This window comes from Mustela erminea, chromosome 12 (assembly GCF_009829155.1).
Source record: "Mustela erminea isolate mMusErm1 chromosome 12, mMusErm1.Pri, whole genome shotgun sequence".
Lineage (NCBI taxonomy): Eukaryota > Metazoa > Chordata > Mammalia > Carnivora > Mustelidae > Mustela > Mustela erminea.
This window is the reverse complement of record NC_045625.1, coordinates 26995262-27015219: the sequence shown is the minus strand read 5'-3', so window position 1 is coordinate 27015219 and position 19958 is coordinate 26995262. Positions and strand designations below refer to the sequence as shown.

At 37.9% G+C, this 19958-nt stretch overlaps 2 protein-coding genes across 6 annotated transcripts in view; one reads left to right on the top strand and one right to left on the bottom strand.

Moving 5' to 3' along the window:
• The first annotated feature begins 70 nt into the window (after positions 1-70).
• LOC116570855 (protein NipSnap homolog 3A-like) lies at positions 71-13139 on the top strand. Its single transcript, XM_032308445.1, has 6 exons — positions 71-230; positions 3570-3780; positions 5538-5693; positions 8075-8224; positions 12131-12217; positions 12310-13139. The coding sequence occupies exons 1-6, from the start codon at positions 171-173 to the stop codon at positions 12384-12386; spliced, it is 741 nt and encodes a 246-aa protein (XP_032164336.1). The 5' UTR covers positions 71-170; the 3' UTR covers positions 12387-13139.
• A 3082-nt stretch (positions 13140-16221) lies between these two features.
• ABCA1 (ATP binding cassette subfamily A member 1) overlaps positions 16222-19958 on the bottom strand; it is a 127881-nt gene continuing 124144 nt past the window's right edge. For all 5 annotated transcript variants that reach the window (XM_032308438.1, XM_032308436.1, XM_032308434.1 and 2 more), the window contains one exon: positions 16222-19683. In XM_032308438.1, coding sequence (XP_032164329.1) covers positions 19543-19683 — 141 coding nt within the window. In that variant the 3' untranslated portion in view covers positions 16222-19542. The remainder of the gene's footprint in view (positions 19684-19958) is intronic.

Here is a 19958-nt window from a genome sequence, read left to right as displayed (position 1 = left end):
GGTGCCCGCGCCTCCGGCACCAGAGGCGGAGCTGAAGCCGCCGAGTCCCGCCCCCGCCTGCGTCCGCCAGTAGTGTAGTCGCTGCTCTTTTCCAGGCGGGTCAATCCTAACAGGAGGAATCTAAGAAAGAGTACCGGCTGGCTGTCCTTCCCAGCGCCCGAAGCCCCGCCATGCTCGTCCTCCGAAGCGGCCTGACAAGGGCTCTGGCTGCGCGGACGCTCGCGCCTCAGGTACCCGCCGCCCAGACGAGCACCAACAGTGCTCTAGTTGGGGGGCAGCAGGAATGTCTGCCAGGAGCCAGTGGTGCCGCGCATGCGCTACTGGGTTCGCTCGCCCAGACGTGCGAGTGCCGCGCATGCGCCCAGTCTGTTCGCGTGCGCAGATGGTTCTAATTGCAGGGAGGGTCCCAGATCCCGGAGCTGGGGCGTTCTAGGATGTGCGGGTGGAAGGGTGTCGCCAGTCGGGGAGAGTACGCTGGCCAGTGTCGCCTTCCGGCCAGCTCTCGAGGACCCGTGAACAGGATGTCTGTGGCCTAGGTGCCAGGTTCCCTGAGGACACTACTGAAGCTCCGGGTACTCCGTATTCGCTTCCCAGCGTTGCTCAGCTTTCGCCACGTTGGGGCCCGTGCCCGGTGCCTGCTTGTCGAGCCTTTCTTATTGATTTTGTTGTTTGGACAAGCCACCGCCGCCTCTACACCTAAGGTAGAGGAGAAATAGGCCAACCAGCTCCTGGCAAAACAAAACAAAAACGGCCTCCCTGTGTTTAAATGAAACGTACGTAACTTCCGAGCATTTTGCAGAGAACCTTGAAGAGATGGGCCAGGGTGCCGGTGGTGGAGCGTCCTGTCCACTGCCTCTTGCGGGGAGGGGGGGGGGGTGTGTCCAAGCCAGGAACCTAGTAGCAAACATGATTACAACCTCATTTAACCTCCGATGAAAAACGTACATAATCGATTTTTGTGATTCAGCCTTATCTGTCGGGGCTTGGCCTATTCTGTACATCTACAGATTTTTTCCCCTCTGATATTTAAGCTTGTACTTTTCTCGAAGGGGACAAGCAGAAGGGGCTGAACCTACTCTAGAGACGGTCTGCTGAAGACCGAGGAACCAACGATGGCCTGTTCACCCAAGATTAGCAATCCAGTCTTTAATGTTTCCTGATTCTCGCTCTACAGGGGCAGGGCCAAGAGTTATTCCCGACAACTTTATTCTGAACTTTGATTATTAAATGCCAGCCAATGGGTCTCATAAATGAATTGGAAGTCGGTGCTATGGAAAATCGGCCCTTATTTGGAGATAAGGGAGACTAGAGCACTAATGAATCCTACCCCCAGAATCCTTGTAGTTTCTGCCCTTAATAAAAGTCACCTCCCCCTTAAGCACACTCATTTATCTCATTCACTGTTGTTTTTCCAATCCGTGGGCTTTTCCTTCTTACTGTTTCTTCTTTGGAAAATAAAAATACGTGCCTTTGACCACATATTTGTTTCCAAATACAAATACCCTGAAAAATATGACTTAAAAGCAATTGTTATAAATACCACACTGCTCCATTATATTTTATTTATAATACTTTTTGAACTATAATACTAGGCAGCTGTTTATTTGGATAACATTCTCATATTAAAAAGTGGTTAAAATGACACAAAAAACATGTCCAGCAAAAACAAGTATCTGCAGTAGTTTTTGGAGGGAATACTCGCTTTCCAGGTAAGCTTAGACACTTGGGCAGTAGGAATCTAACTCAGGAGACATGAATGGGAAGAACTCAATTATATAATTATAATTACAAAATTATTCATAAATACATAGACAACTGTGTGTTTTAACCTAAATTATGTCAGATAAAGAAGCCTACTGGTTTCATTTGATGTTCCAGTAGTCACATAAGCCCAAAATTTGTCCATAGCTTTGTACCAAAGCTTTTGATTAATAAGCTTCATGAAACAAAACTTCATGAAACTGTTTCATGATAACCAAACCTACAGTAAGAAGAATTTATAAATGAAAATGCCATAGGACTGTGTGGGTGTGAGTATATACACATGCACACATAATTATACACAGGATAATCTCTAGTGAGGCATTTCCTTTTTTTTTTAAGATTTTATTTATTTATTTGACAGAGATCGCAAGTAGGCAGAGAGGCAGACAGAGAGAGGAGGAAGCAGGCTCCCTGCTGAGCAAAGAGCCCGATGCGGGGCTCGATCCCAGCACCCTGGGATCACAACCGGAGCTGAAGGCAGAGGCTTTAACCCACTGAGCCACCCAGGCACCCCTCTAGTGAGGCATTTCCTATCTAAAGATAAGTTTATTCAGACTTGGAGGCCTAGATTAGAAGAAAACTTTATATGGGTAGCCTACAACTAATACAACAAGAACTAAGGTTTTTTGTTGTTGTTTTTTTTTAAGACTTTATTTATTTATTTGACAGACAGAGATCACAAGTAGGTAGAAAGGCAGGCAGAGAGAGGGGGGGAAGCAGGCTTCCTGCGGAGCAGAGAGCCCGATGTGGGGCTTGATCCCTGAACTCTGAGATCATGACCTGAGCCAAAGGCAGAGGCTTTAACCCACTGAGCCACCCAGGCGCCCCAAGAACTAAGGTTCTTAAGGAATATTTTCATCAATCTGATAAAATTGGATGAGTTAAATGCCCTTCTTCACATTGCATCTTTAATTAAACCTAAAAATGATTCAGACAATTCTAATTCATTGATTTTTTTCCTTCACAGCATTCATACAGTCGACCAGTATGTTAAAATGCAGTTGAACAGATAGTAACAGTCCATTCCTATCTTTTACCAGTGATCTGCTTCATTGGATTTGGGAAATACTTTGACCTGAATAGCAATTTTTATTTTTAAGAAAAGCCTAAAAGGGAGTTTGTTTTTTTTTTTTTTTAAGATTTTATTTATTTATTTGTCAGAGAGAGAGCGAGAGCGAGCACAGGCAGACAGAGTGGAAGGCAGAGTCAGAGGGAGAAGCAGGCTCCCTGCGGAGCAAGGATCCTGATGTGGGACTCGATCCCAGGATGCTGGGATCGTGACCTGAGCCGAAGGCAGCTGCTTAACCAACTGAGCCACCCAGGCGTCCCTAAAAGGGAGTTTTTTGCTAGTAAACACATTTCCATTTTACTTGCCAAAACACCCGCATATTTTATAAAGTTCACTTAAATGTGTAATTGTGACATGTATAGTATTGACTAAAAATGGAATATTGGCTAAATATTGGCTAAATAAATAATCTGCAAGTTTATTAGAATCCTAATTGTAGTTCTTGAGTAAAGGACTCTTATTAAGACCTCTGTGCCTTCTCATGATTAAATGTCATGAAAAAGTGGCTAACAGTGGATCACCACTAAGAAACAGTAACTATATGTTAAGCATTATTAAGGTTAGTTATTTTTATTGACATTTCTCTAAACAAATGTCTAAGGAGAGATCACAAAAGAAGTACAAACGTGGATTATGAATCAATGCATGCCCTTTGTTTCTAGATTCAGATATGGTTGTAATAATATTATGAACTCTACCTTTCCAAAATATTTAAATTTGCCTGATCTGTCTTCAGGTGTGCTCATCTTTTGCTACGGGCCCAAGACAATATGATGGAACATTCTATGAATTTCGTACTTATTGCCTTAAGCCCTCAAAGATGAATGAGTTTCTGGAAAATATTAAGAAAAACATACATCTTCGGACAGCTCACTCTGAATTGGTTGGCTTCTGGAGTGTAGAATTTGGAGGCCAAGTGAATAAAGTATTTCATATTTGGAAGTATGGTATGATTTTTTCCAGCTGTGGGGTTCAGTATCGATTTTCATTCTGTTAAATGTTACTTGACGCTTAGCTCTTGAATCTAAATTAGTATAAATGCCCACAGGTTAAAATAAACTTTTAAAAAGGGGAACATAAGCAAAAAATGAATTCTGACTCCTCCTCCCAGTGGTACACCTTTAACAATCCTTTGCCCAAGTTCTTATGTTACCATAAATGGGAAAGTGTGGCATCTCATATTTCAAATCATAAATTTCTTAGATAGACTTTAATTCTCAGAAAAATTATACAGTGGTTTGTCATAAAGATGATTTATGAAAAAAAAATTAAAGCAGTGATTGTAAGAGCTCAAGTAAGTTAAGATCATAAAGGAAGGTAGAGTTATTTTTTCTTATTATTGAAGCTATGGCTGGATATCTGGATTTTGGTAGAAACAATTCAGTTATGTAGGGGCTTTGGAGTAGTAAAGGTTGATGGGGATGATAATTAACTTCTAGGCTTCACCCACTGCTGAGATTTAATAAGTTGTTATATTGAGAAAACCATATCAGTGTCATTTGTGCATTCCAGGGTTTCAGGAAATTCTCCGTCATTGGGCTGTTACAGGGAAGTAAAGCCAATCAGAGTTCTCCGCATATTGAAGTTGATTTACCCCTGGTTTAATAGTCAAAGAAGAACAGGTTGCTCAAATCCCCACGATGTTTGTTACTCAAGTGTCTAATTTTTGTGGAGTCCACGTCAGAACTTAATGAAATCCAGAGAATTTCAATACCTTCATTTAGTGTTTGATCATCAGTGTCCAAAAGTTAATAGTCATTAGATACTTTACTATGAAAAGTGTCATTCCATAGTTACCATGGCCCTAGTTCAGAGGTTTCCCGTATTATAATAGAATAAACCCATTAAAACACAATTTATGCTTTAATGTGCCACCGGTGAACTCGGGTCCTGTTAAAAAAAAATCATTAGAAAAATCCTGATATAACTCATTTAAGCTCTAAGATCCCCAATATAAACCATAGAAAACTCCTTTACCATTAATTTTAATGAGACCCTAATAGTAAATGCAGTACTAGACCTAAATGTTTAGTAAATGTGTAAATAACAAACATAAGAGAAATAAATACTGGGTAAAAAGAATGGTGATGTTAAGAAAGAGAATCAGCACTCTTTCTTTGGAAGCTGTTCAAAGGAGGCTTAAAAAGCACATCTTCCTTTCATTTGTGTTAAATTTAATTCAGAGTATACATTGACCTGACCATTCACCATCACCACCAAGGAAAAAATAGTCTTTCTCTAAATGGGCACTATCATTTAAATGCCTCAAATAATAAGAATAATTAATATATGTTGAGTGCTGTCTAGGTGCCAAATACTGCTTAGAGCCCCTCTCATGTACTAATTTATTTATTCTTCACAACAACCCTGGAGGCAGATACTATGTCATTATTCCCCTTTCACAGAGTAAGAAACAGGAACAGAAAGGTTCAGTAACTTAACCTAAGCCACACAAATACCTACAGTGGTAGAACCGATAAACCCCACTATGCAACATTATCATTAGTTGTTTAAATTTTACTCCCCTTTTAGACCATGAGAAACTTCAGGACAGATGTCACATCTATTTATGTTGATAGCTCCAGGGATAGAACGGTGTCCTTAAGTGGCCCACGTGAACATTTGCTGAATTGAATGAAATCCAAAAGAGGTAGAGGTGATTTTAATTAAGTTTTTGTTTTTCTTACTCCTTTTCATCCCCTAGATAATTTTGCCCATCGAACTGAAGTTCGGAAAGCTGTGGCCAAGGATAAGGAATGGCAACAATCTTTCATTCCAAATCTGGGTCTTACAGATAAACAAGAGATCGAGATTACTTACCTGGTACCCTGGTGCAAATTAGAAAAGCCTGCAAAAGAAGGTAAACCCTTCCCCCTTCATTACTTTGAATTCTGATGGAGAAAAAAGATTTCAGGCTATAAAAACTTAACTTCCAGGGGTACCTGGGTGGCTTAGTTGGTTGAGCATCTGACTCTTGATCTCTGCTCAGGTCTTGATCCCAGGGTTGTGAGTTTGGGCCCCATGTTGAGCTCCACGCTGGGCATGGAGTCTACTTAAAAAAGTAAACTTCCCTTGGGAAAACTAATGCTGTGTTTTATACAGGAATATATTATGATTATAGAAATGAATGAATTTTAGATCTTTGCTTATTAAAACAATGAGCACTGAATGATGAAGTTTTTTTTTTTTTTCCAGTTTGGAAAAGCTCTTAAAATTGAAGTATAAATATAAAAAGTTGACACGGGGAGTAAGGTTGAAAATTTGGGGGTTAGGTGAAAGATGATGTATGAAATTTTGTCATAGTTTGGTATTTTTTAAACACAAATTACAGCTAATCTTAAATTATTAAGGGATATCTTTGCCTGTAAGACTGTGTTAGGGGAATAAATTAAACTGTTAAGCTGTATTACTGTAATTTAACATTTTTGCTTTCCTTTTATTTCTCACTTTGAAAATAATTACTAAAGATTTGTCTTCTTGCTGATTTTATTTTCTTGCTCATTTAAGGAAACATTTACCTTAACATTGTTTTAAACAAAAGTCAGATTTTTTATAAGTATTAATTAACTTAAATGTTATTTTATTTCCCCCATTGTTCCTAACTTTGTAGTGTATATTAGAGTATAAGAGATTCAGAAGTCTTATTTGAATCCTTATCCACCTAGACCTGTCCACAGGCTTCCAGCACTATCTAAAAACTAAGTGGCTTCTTAGACAATGTCAAATCCTGGTTCTCTTCTTCTGTGTTGTTCATAATCCTTTAATAACTTTGTGCTTGTTTCCTTTTTCTTCTCAAAGCTACTTGTCCCCTAGTTCCTCTTCCTCTACCTGCCCCATACTTCTGATCAGAAGTCAAAATGCTTTTCAAGTATTTGCCTGGATATTTAGGAACGATAAAATCATTTCCTCCAGTTGTTTCAGTTTTTATTCCCCCCCACTCATAAACTCAGACATCACTGGATCCATCATTTGTTCCTATTAGAAATGTAATCTTGTAGGGGGAAATTATATAAACAAAAATTATTTCCCCTCAAAATTGGAAAGAAGAGGAAATACAGGAGATTAGAAAATGCTTTTCTTATTCATTTCTTATCCAAAAGTGCAAATTCAGGGAGCTCAGAAATCCTAGCCCTTCTATAAATGTTCAATATTCGTTTTATTAACAGAGTATATAGATTAAAAATATATCAGGTGCGCCTGGGTGGCTCAGTGGGTTAAAGCCTCTGCCTTCAGCTCAGGTCATGATCCCAGGGTTCCGGGTTCGAGCACTGAGTCAGGCTCTCTGCTCGGCAGGCAGTCTGCTTCCCTTCCTCTCTCTCTGCCTGTTTCTCTCCCTACTTGTAATCTCTGTCTGTCAAATAAATAAATAAAATCTTAAAAAAAAATACTTCAGGGGTACCTGGGTGACTCAGATGGTTAAGCATCTGCGTTGGGCTAAGGTCATGATCTCCAGGTCCGGGGATCAAGACCCACAGCAGGCTCATGCTCACTGGGGAGTCTGCTTCTCCTCTTCCCTCTGCCTCTCCCCCTGCTGGTTCTCTCCCTCTGTCTCTTTCTCTCATGAATAAATAAGATCTTTTTTTTTTTTCATTTATTTATTTTCAGCATAACAGTTATCATTATTTTTTCACCACACCCAGTGCTCCATGCAATCCGTGCCCTCTATAATACCCACCACCTGGTACCCCGACCTCCCACCCCCCCCCCCCCGCCACTTCAAACCCCTCAGATTGTTTTTCAGAATCCATAGTCTCTCATGGTTTACCTCCCCTTCCAATTTACCCCAACCCCCTTCTAACTCCCCATGTCCTCCATGCTTTTTGTTATGCTCCACAAATAAGTGAAACCATATGATAATTGACTTTCTCTGCTTGACTTATTTCACTCAGCATAATCTCTTCCAGTCCCATCCATGTTGCTACAAAAGTTGGGTATTTGTCCTTTCTGATAATAAGATCTTTAAAAAAAAAAAAAAAAATCTCAGATAATAGCTTAATAGATCTTCCCTTTTTTGTTTTTCTGTATAAGCTTAACAACTGATCCTTAAACTTGGACAAGGACTTTCAAAACATAAAAGCAAGGAAAACTAATGCCATCATCCATAAATATATCTACGTACCATGTACATGTGTATGATCTTCCAAATTGGTGTATGTAGATTAGCCTTCCAGTAGAATTGGACTAACCTGATTAGAAACTTCTTGAATATCTTTTGTAAAACTATTTTTCTCCCTACTCTAGGAGTCTACGAACTGGTTAGTTTTCAGATGAAGCCCGGTGGGCCAGCTCTATGGGGCGATGCATTTAAAAGGGCAATTAATGCCCATGTGGATCTAGGCTACTCAAAACTAATTGGCGTTTTCCACACAGAATATGGAGAACTCAACAGAGGTATAGTTGTCTATTTCTTCTATGAAACTACAAAGTATGTTGGTGATCTGTTAAGTTTCTTGGGTCAGTTTGTCTCTTTTTTCCATTATGGTATATGTTTAAATTTTTATTGCTAAATTTTTAGGGTTTTTAATAATTTGAAGGGTTGAAAAAAACCTGATTTATATCTTATTTGTTTGGGATGTTAATAACTCATAAAGCCTTTTTCAAATGAAGTATCATGCCTTCCATGACTCATCAAAGTGATTAAAAAACTGCAAAGAGCCTCAAGAAAATATCTGTTCTTTCATCCTTTTTTTCCTCTAAGTATACTTTTATTGACTTTTTAAAATAATATTAGTTGGGGTAAAGAAATCATCTTGAATGAAAAAGTAGTACATATTTTTTGCACATACTAAATAGATGGACATGCCTTAAGGGGAGAAAATATTTCCCCCTCCTTAGAGATAATACTGTTAACATTGTGGTCTTTATATGTCATCTACATATATGTGTGTATGTATTCATATAAATACATATAAATATGTGTGTGTATACATATGTGTGTGTGTGTGTGTGTGGGTGTGTGTGTGTATGATATAGGATTAAGAAAACCAAAATGTTAGTTGATACATTCACATGCTAGAAATAATGCATGTCCATGATTTATAATGACCTCTTAACACTTTAGTGTGTTACAGCTTACAGATAAATATACATACCTGAATTTATTTATTTACTTTTAAAGTTTATTTATTTACGTAATCTCTGTACCCAATGTGGGGCTCAAACTTTCAACCGTGAGTTCAAGAGTCGCTTGCTCCACTGACTGAGCTAGGCAGGTGCCCCATGAATTTATTTTTAAGACATATATATGGGGCATTTAACTTTTAAAGTGGAAAGTTACTGCAGTCAGAATTTCAGAGAGTTTTTTATGGCAAACCCTTAAAAATGTATGTAAAGTTCATCTGGAAGGATAAATGACCAAGAATAGCTAATAAAATATTTGAAAGACTCATCGTATTGATTTGCCTCTTTAACTTCCTATTTAATGTCTAATGGACATCTCAGACCTAACACACTCAAAGCTGAGCTTCTGATCTTGACCCAGGATATACTTCTAGTAGTATATCCTAAGAAAATAATCAGAATATACAAAAAAGGTTATTTTTAAGTTGGAAACTTTATCAAGAGGAGAAAAACTATGAAAATCATTAGATGTCTGTCTCACACCATATACAAATCTGGAATCCAAATGGATTATATAGATTTAGGTGTAGACAAATCGTAGTTATAGAATTACTGAAAATAATATATAAATGTAGAAAATAACAGATAAAATGTGTGGGTTTTTTTTTAAAGATTTTATTTATTTATTTAACAGACAGAAATCACAAGTAGGCAGAGAGGCAGGCAGAGAGAAAGAGGAAGGGAAGCAGACTCCCCGCCGAGCAGAGGCCGATGCGGGGCTCAATCCCAGGACCCCGGGACCATGACCTGAGCCAAAGGCAGAGGCTTTAACCCACCAAGCCATCCAGGGGCCCCTAAAATGTGTTTAATAATATGGATGAGAACTATATTTCTAAACCAAAAAACAAACAAAGGAACAATAAAGGAAAAAATGAATAGATGATTTTATTTTTTAAATTTTTTTGAAGATTTTATTTATTTGATAGACAGAGATCACAGGTAGGCAGAGAGACAGGCAGAGAGAGAGCGAGAGGAGGAAGCAGGCTCGTTGCGGAGCGGAGAGCCCAAGGCAGGGCTCGATCCCAGGACCCTGGGATCATGACCCAAGCTGAAGGCAGAGGCTCCAACCCACTGAGCCACCCAGGTGCCCCTGATTCTATTTTTAAAAGCACACTCTTTCTGCATGCCCCAAAACACCATAAATGAAATTCAAAAGCAAAAAGAAAAATGAAGACTTATGCAAAGTTAGATATGCACATAACTACTAAATGTATATATTATGGAAGATACAGATTAAGATAATAATGAGATATCATTTTTACCTAATAAAGACATATTTATATATAGTATTTGATAGGTTGGAAAAATAAGTACTTAGATACTGTATAGAGTCATACTGTGTTAATCTTTAACCTCCCCAAGACTTGGCAATATAAATAAAAAGCTTTAATTTTTAAATTATTTTTGCCAATATTCTAGGAAATATGCATAGGTGTGTAGTGTATTAGGTTATATAGGAAAGAAGTTTGAAAGGATGTAAATGATATTCATGATAAGGTTAATGTTTATTAAGTCTGTTTTTTATAATGGACATCTATAACTTTTATAAGAAAAAACTACTGAAAATGTGTGCATACTTTTTAATCTTAAATTACCTCTCAGCATAGGAGATAGTAATAGGCTGAGTATAAATCAGGACATAATTTCTGGAGGATGGTGTATAATACGTATGCTGTACATGTAGAAGTATATACAAAATATTTCTGGTTCTCTCAGTTCAAATTTTAGAGTTCATATTGAGGAAATAATCAGATCCAAACTGCCTGGCTTTAAATCCCAGCTCCACCACTTACCTGCCCTCTTGGTGACATCGCATGAGTTTCTTCACCTTATGTGCCTTAAATTGCTAATCGGTAAAATACGGATAATAATACCCTAAGATTATTGTGAAAATTAAATGAGTTAATACGTGAAAAACTCTTAGAACCAAGCCTGGCACAAAGTAAGCACCCCAAAAATGTCAGTAGTAGTTGTCTTTGACATTTATTATTGTAGCTACACATACAGCTCCTGCTCTAAGGAAGTTTATGTCAGCACTGTTTACAATAAGGAAATGTTGGAAACAATGTGGTATGACCTCATGTTTATATGTATGTAATATACTTGCAATCATCATATAGATCCTATACCTTCTATAGTTTACACACTTGATGTATATAAACTTGTAAACATATAAAAATACATATGTATATAAATATAGAAAGAGATGCACCAAAACAGGAAAGTGGTTATTTTAGGATGGTAGAATAGAAATGATTTCCTGCTTTCTGTTTATCTGCATTTTCCAAAATCTACACAACTAATGTATATTATGTTTAATTATTTAAAAAAATTCAGTATTTTATACGATCCTGAAATATTTTAAATAATATAAATAATCAGCAATAAAGCGTTGGGATTTAAAAAGTTGTCACATAGTGACATAAAAAGGAATTCACGTAGTCATTAAAAATTAAAGTTACTGCCAAGGAAAACAATAAGCATTGTTGATTTTTAAAAAATACTGCTAAGCAGGGATGCTTGGGTGGCTCAGTGGGTTAAGCCTCTGCCTTCGGCTTGGGTCATGATCTCAGGGTCCTGGGATCGATCCCCGCCTCGGGTTCTCTGCTCAGTGGGGAGCCTGCTTCCATTTCTCTCTGCCTGCCTCTCTGCCTGTCAAATAAATAAATAAAATCTTTAAAAAAAAAAATACTGCTAAGCATAATATACAGTACGACCCTAATCTGATTTTACTCATGTTTTTAAAAGAAATGCACTAAATATCAGTAGAGGTTTCTGTGGGTTGTTAAAATTATGTTACTTTTTCTTCTTTGTATTTTCCAAATTTTCAGTAATAAACATTTTTTATCATCTTTTTTTTTTTTAAATAAAGTAAAACATGGTAGGAAGTCATAAAACTTGGATCTAGCCTTGACTGTGTCTTTCGTGGTGTTACTTACTTTTTTTTCCCAGCTTTTCTTTTCTTCATCTATAAAACTAGTTTTATTTAATTTATAAATCTCTCTCCCAAATCTCTGACCCCCTCTGAAATCTTATTACTAACATACTTAATTTTACCTTTTTGATATTCACTATTTTGATTTAAAGAACAAGACTTCATGTTTCTGATTAGTTTTTTCTGTATTTCTGGTAGTAACGCCACAGTCTTTAGAAGCCCTTTTTGGTTTATTTCTGCAGTTCACGTTCTTTGGTGGAACGCGAGTGCAGACAGTCGTGCAGCTGGGCGACATCAGTCTCATGAGGATCCCAGGGTTGTGGCAGCTGGTAAGCTATTTCACGAGGCATGAAGTATTCGTACAACAAATTTGATTCGGTCAATAACTTTATATGCCTTCTTATGAAATGTGTTTTTCCAGTTCGGGAGAGTGTCAATTACCTCGTGTCTCAGCAGAATATGCTTCTGATTCCTACATCGTTTTCACCTTTGAAATAGTTTTCCATTGAAATACGAAGCGTCGCATTAACTGCTGTAAGATGTGTCTGCTAATGGTGCTTAAATTCTCCTAAGAGATTCTCACTTGTATTTGAAGAAGGTGGTAAGTTAATCTTTTGTGTCTCTGCACTTCTAAAGCCAGCTCCGTGCTTCCTTCCTGTTCCTCTCCACCCCGGGAAATAGTTCTGTTCATTTTCCCCTTGGCATTTCAGTGTCTGTTACACATTAGAAATAGTTGCTACTACTTGATGATCTTGATTTTTCACTGGTTTCAGAATATCTCTTATATTGTTTTGACAACCCTTTGCTTTTATATTTTATATTCAAATGATTTTACATTTTATACCTGATATTATAAAATTTATATATAATGTCTATTCATGTCAATTTTTTCTGAGATTTTTTTTTTTTTTTTTTGCTCAGTAGGTTTATTTTGTGATCAAATGGGAGTCTTTAGAATCTAACATCAAATATATTTCTTTACCTTGGCAAAGTACAGTATCACCTGTGTAATCTGTATTAATTATGGTTTTCACATTAATTATGAGTCACTCTAACTTGGAAAATACTGTAATTAGGTCTCTGTTAAAGACTTTGGAAGACTTGTTTTATGTACTAAAATGTGCTCATTTAACAGTTAATTTTTGTTCATTTTGGATCACTAACAAAGATACTTGGGACAGCTATTTGTTTTAAAAATATCTATGGTTATGAGAATGGTTACCTGAATAAAAGCCTACATACCCATTCTGCAGATTTTTTTGTGTTTCATATTTATACTATCTTCTCTAGAACTTATACTGTGTTGCTATAGGGTAGTGTCACAGTAACAATTTCACAACTTTACTGTAGATGTTAAGTTACATCAAGAAGATAACATAATACTAATCCCAGAAAGTTTTCAGTACCACACAGACCCTAGGGTTTTTCTTGAAACACCTTTAATTTTCATTTTAGTTGAGTGCACCTGCCTTCTAAAACTAGGTTTAGTAATTAAAAGCTCTCTTGAAAGTCTATATTTAGAGCTATCTTATTTTGTGTTTCTAAAAGTATAAAATAGTAAATCATGAATTAGCTGTCTTAAGGGAAACTTGGAAAACAAAGTACAGCAGAAGACTGTGGAGAGAAGAAATGTCTAAAGGGTTAAATATAACAAAAAAATTGAAAGGTGAGATGGTGTTCGGGTGCAGCCTGTACTATTGACAGACAAGAATCCAGAAAAAAGTTTGTGATCAGCTAGTGGCATGTTTTTGCTTCACAGTAAAGCAGAACTCTCAGTAGACTGACGTATATTCCCCGTCTTTACCTCCTACTCTTCCCTCAACCTGATCCTTGTCAGTCTCCTGAAAGGAGTCTTCTCAAGGTTACCAGGGACCTCTGTCTTACCAAATTTAGTCATTTCCTCTGCCTTTACCTTGCTTATCTTCTCAGTAGTGTTGGACACAACTGACCACGTTTGCCTTCCTGAAACACTCGATTCTGAGCTTCAGTAAATGGCATCATACTCAAGATAATCCTCCTCACGGGCCAGACCCTCTCTTTCCTTTGCTGGCATCTCTTCTAGATGTGGGTAGGATCTCAGGAATGTTCTCTTATCTTCGTTCTCTCTAGGTCAGCCCATTGAGTCGAAAGGCTTAAATACCATATATGTGGGGATGACTTAACACATTTTTATCTTCCTTCCCATCGTTGTTCCTGAGCACCAGACTGTTGTATGAATGGCCCTTTTAGCACAACCATCTACCCAGTTTGGGCCACAAACTAGAAGTCATCTTGATAGCTCTCTTGCCCTCAACCTCTACATGGTGCTTGTCAGCAATTCCTGTGGGCTTTGTCTCTAAAATAGATCCTGAACATTACTCTTCCTCCCTGTGTCTACTGCTATACCCTTGCTCAATCCACCAACATGTTAGCCTCCTTACTGTCCCTTCTCCCCACACAGCCAGCATTCTTTTTGAAACAGTGATTACATCAAACCATTAACCTTGTTTAAAACTCTCCAGTGGTTCCTCATTGCACTAACAGTAAAATCCAGATACCTTAACGTGGCCTGCGAGGCCCTACAGGTTCTGGTTTTTGCCCCTTCTGCCACTTGAGACATTGGGATCCTCTCCCCCTTCCCCAACCTGCCAAGTTTTTTCCCACTTGGAGCTTTTGCACCAGATGCTCTTTCTTCCAGGAGCATTCTCTCTGCCCCCCTTCAAATGTTGGCTCCTCCTTATTTGATCAGATCTGAGCTCAAACATCACTCTTCAGGCACCATTTCTGACTCATTTCCATCATTAACTTATTACCATGGCTCATTTTCTTCTTAGCATTTACTGTGGTCTGAGTGTATTATATGTGTTTGTCTACACATCCATTGTGAATGCAAGTAAGACTTCTCCACTGAAATTTAACTTCAGTAGAGCAGGAATTCAGCCTTAAACACTGCATCCCAGAACCTAGAAAATACGGTGCACAACAGAGTTCAATAAATATTGGTGAAATTACTGTATGATGATACCAGGCAGATTTTATGGTACTCAATTTCACCAGAAAGAACCCTCTGCCACTCTAGTAGCCGCTGAACTTTAAACAAGTTCTTTCTTTATCCACTGAGCCACAATTTATTCATACATCAAATGGTACTGCTTACCTCATAGGGCAGGTAGTTAATTGGGGATTAAATGAAGTGCCTGACAACACAGTAAAACACTTTTTAAAAAGTGTAGCTTTTTTCCCTTCCAGTCTTTTGTACTTAATGCATGCATTAACATTTCAAAGGGTCCAAGGTTTTTTAAACCTACCAATGTTTATATAGGCTCTTCTCTAGACAGGTTTTCCTCCAGACTCGTGGGTGACTTACACGGTTATCTAAATTACTTGCCTTTTCATCTTTCAGGAGCTTTCTTCTCTCAATTGTCATTTTTCACCAAGAAACACAGTTTTCTTTCATTTCATTGAAGTCGCTGTAATGTGAACTTTGAGAAAGACACAGCTGCGACACTGATTCCAAGTGGTCAAGAAGGCTCACTCTCAGAACGAGATGCTTCCTCCACATGCAGTGTGATGCACGCCTTAGCAAAGGGCCACTCACTCAGTACCTGTCCTCTCGGCCATTAGAGGAGGCCCCACATAGAGCCGTTACTCTGCTGTGCCGCCTATGAGCGGGTGTTTGCCTATGAGCGGGTGTTTGACGGAGGTTTCTTCAGGTACTGAGATAAACAGACATCTTTCCTGAGACTTTGCTAGTGAGCTATAAAAATTACATCCACAAGTCTCATCACAGCCCCACATAGCCCTGGCTTTCAGTTGCCCAGCACTTGTTACAGGAGGAAGAGAAGGCACCGCCAATGTTCCTCTACTTCTTCCACTTTCCTGCTCACCCAGGCCACCGCGCCCAGCACACCCCGCCAATACCCTTGCCACACTCTGTCCGTGTTTTCGGTTGAACAAACAAAAGACATCGGAAGGCGGCCTTTGTAGTTTCAATACCAAATAAAGCAGTGAAGTTTTTACCGAACAGGCTTAGCTACAGAGTATTTTCAGAGATCTCTCTATAGCTTCAAAATCAAGCCGAATACATTTTACCTAACAGCCTCTTAAACTTGTTATTTACTATCTTAACTGATTATGAAAGTGTAAACACCCTTTGTCTCCAAGTAATCCCTTCACTTCTCTTTTGTGAGAAACAGGACATTTAGCCTTTTCTAAAATTTCTACTCCAGGCAAAGAGCTTCCCCACTAGAAGTGGACGAAAATTTCTTACTTTTCTTACTTTTCTAATGGCGTTATGAGCCTTAACAGTAGGTGGTGCTGCGAATGCATGGAAATAAATTTACATAGACCAGCAGAACTGTCACAGCTTTATTTCGTGACTCATTACAACATAGAAATATGCCTTTTTTTAATACTTCATATAAAGTTATTGACATACAAAATTTTTTTCTTTTTTTCCTTTTAATGAAAAGGATTTAACTTAGAAATCTATTGTGAAACTTTTGTCTAGTTTTGCAATTCTCAGATATTCCAGTGCAAAAATAGATCCCATTAGAGACAGCATAAAGTGCTTGGAATGAAGAGCCAATGATAAAGAAAAAGCACAAAAACATAGCTTCATCCTAGGGTATAAGAAGAAAGAATACTTAATCCTTATGGAAATAAAAACATTCTATAAAAGGGATGCAACAACTTTAAGAGAATTAGAGCTATATTACTATAGTACTTTATTATTACTAGTAAATAGTAACAAGGGTACAAATTAATATCTCAGTATCAAAGTGGTTCAATATTATATATGACACATGGCTCTTTGGAAAAAAATTTACCTGATATATACAACCACGAGAAGAAAACAGACAAATCCCTTTCATCAATGATCACTATACAGTGACTGAAAGATGTGCAGCATTTCATCGCCACAATGCACACACTTCAGTACAGATATGGAAATACAGTAGTCTGAGGTTTGGCTGTTTTTTAAGAAAGAGCTGTGCTGAATGTTTATGTGTAAAGGGCTTTGTGATTGTTTTCTTTTGTATTTTCATATTCACAGTTGTTAATGGAGTTTCCAAGGTGTCCAAAAGAAGCAAAAGTGGCAACCTCTGAACACTTTTTTTTTTTTTGAGAATTTTGGAAACTCGCATACTTACATTTCCACAGGGAATATATAGAAATTTTACCATAGTAGAGAGTTGGTAGAAATTTGTACTAGAATTAGGTTTACACAGGAAAATGTAAAAGATGATTATTTGGATAGTCTAAAAGGTTAACAGTGTGAAGTCAGTGTGTAGCTATAGATTGTTTCTAGCTTCAGAAGAGATCCTTGTAAATCTATATTGAATTCTTTTTTGTTTTTTGTTTTCCGAAACAGTTCACAGTGTCTTTTGATTTTTTTAAATATGGCCTTGAAGTCAGAGTAATTAAAGCCAGGAGCTGCTCACTGATTTAGTAAGATAGAGAATTAGAACATGATTCTAGTAAAATGGGAATACTAACAAAAGTTTGATTTTGAAAAATATTAAATAAGGAAAAACTAAATTACTCTATGAATTTTATATCATTAAAGATAGCACAAAATATAATGACCTCATCATGCCAATAGTTACTGGAAATGGGCCTTCATTACTTGTTTATCATTTTAGAAGATATTGGCATTAATTTATAAGTCATTTTTTTTCCAAACAAGTTATGTGGTAACATTCTATAAATTTTAAAAAATACAGATTTGAAATAGATCCGAAATCTTAATACCTTTAGAGTTAATATTTAAATTTTAGAAAAAGAAATTAATAATGATACTGAAAGATGGCTTGAATTGCACCCAGTAGTACTCCCCACATATTTTTGTTGTCTCAAAGCAGATCACATTAAGCATTAGTAAAATAATATTTCTTAAAGTGTTTGTTGACTAAAAAAAATAAGACTGGGTCAGGAAAGTCAAATATATTTCACCTGGGGGCATATGCTGTTGTTATTTTTTTCATGAGAAACTTAGGACTGAAGAGATGAAAAAGTTGAGATTGTCAGCATGGGATACCTAAGATCTTCAAAGCCGATTATTTGACAGAACCAAAAATACCCACAAGCACAAGTTGTGTTACTCAACAAGTTTTGCAGTTAGTGATCTTTTTTGTGAACATATTCATTGTTTAGTCTTGTAACCCTTATGACAAACTTTTTTGGCTTTTGCACTGTTGCTATTAAAAACAAAAACAAAAAAACTGCCCAGTATTCTTTCACTGGGATCCCACGACCACAACAACAAAACAACCTCTATTTGTAAACCTGTTAGCTGAATAACATGGCACAATACATCTACTGAGACTTAATTTCTCCCCACCCAATCCACCCATACATAGTCAGTTCAGCTATAACATACACTCAAAAACTACTTGATTAACATACCGAGATTAAGAGTATTTTAAATGATCTTTAAAAAAACTCAAATACAATGCTGTCATGAGATCTTGACCACCACATTGTTTTCTGGTCACCAGGCACTAGTCAGAGGACCCACATGCAGGCTTCCATGAGAAATAAAGCCAGTGAGGCAGTACGGCCTGACTCCCCTACACCACGGGGTTCTACAAAGAGGCCACTCCAAGGATTCACATGTCACTGACAGACCATAAGATTCCAAACAACATCAAAAGTACGAAGAATTTTGTTAAAATATAACTCTGTCCTTTCATAGTCTAGATTAATTTAAAAAGCCAGAAATAATACCACACTCATGTCAGACAGGAAGATCTTGAGATGCGATGTACCGTGTTAGCAGACAACCAGGACAAATGGACACAGGCCTCCCTAGGTTTGAACAAGCCACATAACGTGTTCAATCCCATGACCTGGCCTCAGCAGCCTGCAGCCTCAACGGTCTGCCAGCTCTTTACTGCTCACCAGGATCTTAGTATATTTAAAGAGTCCCAGAAAAATGGCCCTGGAGACCCATGGCTCCAAGCACGGGATAACCTAAAAATGGAACCGAGTCTCACCTGTCTTGAGCCACCCACACCAGAGCAGCTCATCAAAGAGGGAAACAAAGCAGGACTTTTCCCCATCCAGGGCACCATTTTGTCACCTGATAATGATGCTGATGGACTCTAAAGCAGAACAGCTTTTGCAAAAGTGTGCATGACACACCACGGTCCTTCAGGCTTTCTGAACAACTTGGCACTAGTAATTCTGGCACACTCATTGCCAGCAATGGATGTGTCACCGGGAAACCAGTGTCCTGGCATGGCATGGCTTACTGAATGAAGATGTATATGCCTTTTGACTTTGATAAATAATCACTGGCCATGATTACTTGATTAATTATTGTTGCAACCCCAGTGAGACTACAAAGGGAAAAAAAACAAAAAGTGTGGTTTCAAACCCATCTGTCCGCTGGGTTCCATACCAGAGTTTCACATAGGTGTAAGGTAATAAACTAAATTCAAGTCTTTTTCACTTGAGAGCCATACGAGACATAGGCTACAAAGGCACTGCCCCTGTAATGGAATTTTGTTTTCATTGCATTGAATTGCATTGCATTGAATAGTATCAGTACAGTATCCAGTTTACTTCTTCCCACAAAAACGTCCAGCTCTTGCTTTTGGAACGCTTGACGTGGTACAAAGGAAGGGCTGGTTCCTCCTTTCTTTTAGTCTCCCTGTATGAACAGTATTCTTCATACATAACTTTCTTTCACTTTCTCATCCTGGAGAAAAGATGTAAGAACCGCAACATCGACTACTGTCTGGTTTTTGTGTAATGACAGGTCCTTTAAGTGGTCATCATCACTTTGGTCCTTGGCAAAGTTCACAAACACCTGTCAAAAGAAAGGTTGGCCTTTATAAATAGCTCGCTCCTTGCTCCTCCTTTGTTCTTGTTGCATTTTTCACCATGTGGAGCTTAAGCCACGGTAGGAGAATACAAGATCGCATAAATAGATTAAGTAGGAAACTGTGTGTGAGGAAGAGGGGACACTGGAAAAACACATTAACCATTTGAAAACTGAGCTTCCCTGTTGCCCCTCAAATCACCAATTACTCAATCATCTATTTTGATTCATAGAGGCCTGATTAAAAGGGAAGGGAGACAAAA

Excerpts from the sequence above, each read along its gene's own strand:
- LOC116570855 (XM_032308445.1), top strand. The coding sequence starts at position 171 with ATGCTCGTCCTCCGAAGCGGCCTGACAAGGGCTCTGGCTGCGCGGACG. Across the intron at positions 231-3,569 it reads CGCGGACGCTCGCGCCTCAG|GTGTGCTCATCTTTTGCTAC; the intron begins GTACCCGCCGCC and ends ATCTGTCTTCAG. Across the intron at positions 8,225-12,130 it reads ATATGGAGAACTCAACAGAG|TTCACGTTCTTTGGTGGAAC; the intron begins GTATAGTTGTCT and ends TTATTTCTGCAG.